This window comes from Etheostoma cragini, chromosome 16 (assembly GCF_013103735.1).
Source record: "Etheostoma cragini isolate CJK2018 chromosome 16, CSU_Ecrag_1.0, whole genome shotgun sequence".
NCBI classification, from domain to species: domain Eukaryota; kingdom Metazoa; phylum Chordata; class Actinopteri; order Perciformes; family Percidae; genus Etheostoma; species Etheostoma cragini.
The window spans coordinates 10459538-10464363 of record NC_048422.1 but is presented as its reverse complement, the minus strand read 5'-3'; the positions used below and the strand labels follow the sequence as shown (position 1 = coordinate 10464363).

General features: G+C 41.4%; 1 protein-coding gene across 4 annotated transcripts in view; it reads right to left on the bottom strand.

Annotated features, from left to right (window-relative positions):
• Positions 1 to 1243: 1243 nt before the first annotated feature.
• The window catches only part of nefma (neurofilament, medium polypeptide a), a 5408-nt gene continuing 1825 nt past the window's right edge, over positions 1244 to 4826 (bottom strand). The window contains exons 2-4 of one of the 4 annotated variants that reach the window (XM_034896500.1): positions 4466 to 4590; positions 2889 to 3610; positions 1244 to 2855 (exon numbers count right to left, since the gene is read on the bottom strand). In XM_034896500.1, coding sequence (XP_034752391.1) covers positions 2170 to 2855; positions 2889 to 3610; positions 4466 to 4590 — 1533 coding nt within the window. In that variant the 3' untranslated portion in view covers positions 1244 to 2169. Of the gene's footprint in view, positions 3611 to 4465; positions 4591 to 4826 lie in introns of all 4 variants that reach the window. The other 3 variants (XM_034896501.1, XM_034896499.1, XM_034896498.1) reach the window with 3 other exon arrangements.

Here is a 4826-nt window from a genome sequence, read left to right as displayed (position 1 = left end):
AACGATGCTTCAAAATGACCCGCGATCAATTGCAGATGAAGCGATCATTTGCAGACGTCGTGCCGACGTATGTGTGCTAACTGGGAAGGGTATTCTGTTTTATCACGCCATTTACATGAGAAATATAAAACTCATTGTCTGGATACAAGATGACCCATAACCCTTTTTTAGCAATAAACTAAAAACCTTATAGTAAGACTTTATATTCTGTTTAACAAGTACATCCGTGATGTTTTCTTATGTGATATGAGACCATGGTCACACCCTGATGCACATTATCCTCTGACCACTTTTACTCTATTTTACTCCCCTGGGTAGTAGACGTCAGGTGTAGACAGCAGCAGCTATAGCTCCCTGCATAAGGCATGGTGCCTGCATACAACCCTGGTGGTGGGTTTAAAAAACTAATTGTGTAAATCATTAGACACTGTTTGATATTTCTTTGCACACAGTCCCTCAGCAATAACATCTGCCATATGTTGCTGTTGACGAAAGAATAAAATAAAGTCACTAGTTAAAACCTCGTCTACCTAGTTCAGCACATCCAATCTAAAGCGGAAGAAATATCTTTCAGCGATTTGTCCATAAGCCAAGAAATGTATCTTGCCCATCCTTTCAGCAATGTCAGACACATCTTAACACACTCCAAAATTAAATATCTACTAACCATATCCTGAAAAGCATTAATGGCATTAATTTAAAGGAAATCCAATAACTTTTTTTAACGAAGTTAGATAAATAGTGTACATCCTTGATTGATAACATAGTTTTTTTAAATAGCATTATTGGCAAATTTGTCAATATTCAAGAGCTGCTTTTGATTATAAAACAATATTGGTCTAAATGTTAATCATAACTTGTAATACAGCAAACATTTATGTGGCGACTAGAATATACAACTTTTTAAAATTAAAGCCACTACTTTCATAGATAAACCTTTAGTGTAAAGCTCTTTTGTGCAAAGTTGTAATATTTTCAACTACTTATAAACTACTAAATATAACTACTCTAATGTGAGTGTTGATATATGTAGGTCTATTTAAAATTGCAAACAGAACTTTAAAAAAATTCTAAAACCATTTGGTGTGTTTACAAAATGTTGGCAACACTTAAATAAATGGAAATTTAATTAATGGGGGAAAAATAATGCACTGTAGGATAAGGATATTGGTACATTTTTGCCCTTTATCTCCCTTAAATTCGGACACTGGTTGCAATACAAATTGACATGACACAATATTTATTTTTTACTTCATTATGACATTTATTGAGCAAATGCTGCTGGGAAATCGTTCATGATGAGTAAAGTCATGGGATTGCAAACAGTAGCACCTCATTTATTTCTGTAATTTAATTCAAGTCCATCCTATGCAAGAATGCATAAATCAGCGCATTTACAGTTTTTTTTTCTTTTCAGTTGCACTCAGGTAAACATAACAGACACTGATAAAAAGCATGTTTAAGGCTAGTAGTTTCTTCAGGTTTGTTAAGCTTTAACTGCTACAGTTACTGGATGTATGTGGTCATATCACTCCCTGTTTCTTTCTTCTCTGTATGTAGTGTGTTTCTTGGTAGTTTCTTTTTGGCTCAGTTGGTATCTTCACATGTCAAGTAAGGCGTCTTCAATAAAGCACATGTCTGTGTAGAGGACCCTCCACCTCCCGTTCCATCCCCTTCAACTCAACTCAAAAAACTCTCAACCTCAATAGTATTTATCTTACTCTCCCACCCACATTAAATATATTCCTTTAACATAATTACTCTTTTTACAGTGTATTTCTACCATACATACAGATAAGAAAGGAAAGTAATCCCCTCTCCTGAGCTAGCATGCAGATACCCCCCCTCCCTCCCTACCTCCTTCCCTCCCTCCCTCCCTCCCTCCAATGAGCTCACCTGTTAACTGCAGAAAGAAAGAAAAAGAGGATAAAATGTCTCAGTCGCTTGCTCCTGACACGTCTGTAGCAAAGCCTCTTTAAAGCTGTCCCTCAACATGCATTTTTGAAATTTGTAGCATTAAAATGTTGGCTTCTCTGTATGATTTGTTTTGTATCAGAGTGGTTTTCTTTATTACATCGCTCTAGCCGTATGATTTTCTTTGTTATGTTAGTTGTGGGTTGATTGCTTGCCATCGTGTCCTATCTGCCAGATCAGCCATTGGGAGTCTCCTCATTCGGCCTCGGTCACCTGCTTGATGGACTCGGTGGAGTGCTTCTCGGTTTTCTTGGTGGAGACCTGCATCACCTCCTCCACCTCCTCCTTCATCGTCTCGGTCACAGTGACAGATTTGGTCACATGCTTGGATCCGTCCTCTCCGGTTGTGATTGTCTCCACGGTTTTGGTGATCACCACTTTCTGGCTGCCATCGTCCTTGGACGGGCTCTCGTCCACGCCGTTAGTGATCACGACGCCTTCTTTCTCCTCGTCCTTCTTCTCTTTCTCTTCTGGGCTGCTCTTGTCTAAATCGCCATTCATGGCAACATCCTTCTTTTCAACCTTTTTTTCTGTTGAGTCGCTCTTTTTCTCTGATTTCTCTTCAGCAGCTTTAGGGGCCTCGGGCTTGGAGGTCTCTGTCTTTGGGGATTCAGCTCTTGGGGATTCTGACTTAGGGGACTCAGGTTTTGGGGATTCCGACTTCGGTGAGCCTACTTTGGGGGACTCGGACTTCGGAGATGCGGGCTTGGGAGATTCAGGTTCTAGAGAGTCAGGCTTTGGAGAATCAGGTTTTGATGCCTCAGTTTTGGCGGCTTCCTCGTTCTTTGCCTCGGGCTTTGCAGCCTCGGGCTTTGCAGCCTCTGTTTTCGGAGCTTCTGTCTTGGCTACAGCTTCTTCTGATTTGTCATCCGTTTTCTCATCTTTTACCTTCTTCTCGTCTTTTTCCCTCTCATCCTTTTTGCCTTTGTCAGCATGCTCACTTTCCTCTTTCTCATCTCCGTTTTTGGATGCTATCTCACTGCCTGCATCTTCATCCTGATCGCCGCCCTCCTCTTCGCCACCAGCTTCCTCTTCTCCTTCTTTGTCGACGGCCTTCTCTTTGTCAGGGGTGGCTTTAGACTCTGGTGCTTTGGAGCACAATACTGTCTCCTCAACTTCCTCATCTCCCTCTTCTCCTCCCTCACCTTCCTCTGCATCATCCCCCTTTTCCTTATCCACTCCCTTACCTTCTTCTTCCTTCTCTCCTTCTTCACCGCCTTCTCCCTCCCCCTCTTCTTCCTCATCGCCACCTTTTACATCTTCCTCAGCCTCCTCTTCCTCTTTAGCGGGTGCACTGGAGCTAACTTTGGCTTCAGTTGCGGCTACAACTTCCTCTTCCTCACCCTCTTCTCCCTCTTCCTCTGCTTCCTCTCCCTCTCCTCCCTCTTCCCCCTGGTCCTCCTCTTCCTCATCTCCTCCCCCTCCTAGTGTGGCAGACAGCTCTTGTGCTATATCTGCCAGGGCCTGGTCCATTTCAGATTTTTCGTCTTCCACCCTCGTCTCCTCGATGATTTCCTCCACAAACTTGTGCTGCACCTTAAACTTGGGAGGCTCAGATTTAGAGATTCTGGTGGGGGTGACAGCCTGGCGATAGGGGAAAGTGCTGAAGTGGGTCTCCTCACCCTCCAGGAGTTTCCTGGGCGGAACAAATGTATACATTATGCATTTAATAATCACATTTGTTACAGAGAAGGCACATGTTTGTGAAATGACTGTAAATGTTATTTCTACTTTTCAAATGTCAAATACCTGCAGTGGTGGAGGAACTACTCAGTTCTTTTATTTAATTAAAAGAAGCATAACTACAGTGTAGAAATACTAATTTACAAGTAAAATACCTGCATTCCAAACTTCACTAAAGTAAAAATACAAAAGTATTTGCATCACAATTACTTAAACTACCAGAAAGGACTCTTAATGCAGAATTTGCCCATTTCAGAAAAATAGAAATTATATTATTGGATTGCAATTAATGATGCTTTAATGTGCTCATGTTATAATGTTGGAGTTTATTTGAATAACTTTATATACGGCTGTGTAGCTTGATATATAATACATCACCATGTATTTGTGTATTTGTTCTTGTTTTAAGGATCTGAATCTGCAAAGTCAGTTAAGTGGGCACCCGGTTAGCTCAGTTGGGGGTGTGGGCCCCCATAGATAGAGGTTTACTCCTCGACGCAGCGGGCCCGGGTTCGACTCTAACCCGTGGCGCTATGCTGCATGACATTCCCCTCTCTGTCCCCTTTCATTTAGTCAGCTGTCGTGTCAATTAAGGCCTAAAAATGCCCCAAAAATAATCTTTAAAAAAAGTTATCAAATAAATGTAGTGGAGTTAAAAGTTAATATGTTCTCTTTAAATATACTGGAGTTGAAGTTAATGTTACTTAAAATGGAAATACTCAAGGGAAGTACAAGTCCTTCTGCATTGTACTTAAGATCAGTACTTAAGTGCATCTATTCTACTTAGTTACATTGCACCACTGTATACCTGTAGGCAGCAATCTCAATGTCCAAGGCCATCTTGACATTGAGCAGGTCCTGGTACTCGCGCAGGTGACGAGCCATCTCCCATTTGGTGCTCTTGAGCTCATTATCCATCTGGTGAATTGTCTCCTGAGGAAAAACAGAGCAGACACGATGCAAGGATCAATAACTACAACAAAACGACGTGCAGACCAAAGCTTCCTTTTCTTTTGCAGATAAATGTATGCAGCTCTGTTTATGGATTACCAAGAACCAAGGCAGCAATTGTACGTAGCAATTGTAGTGGCGGCAATTGTACATTGACTTCCAAAACCTTTTTTCGAATTGGCCTTTAAATCAAACTGCTTTTGTTCTCTGTGCATATA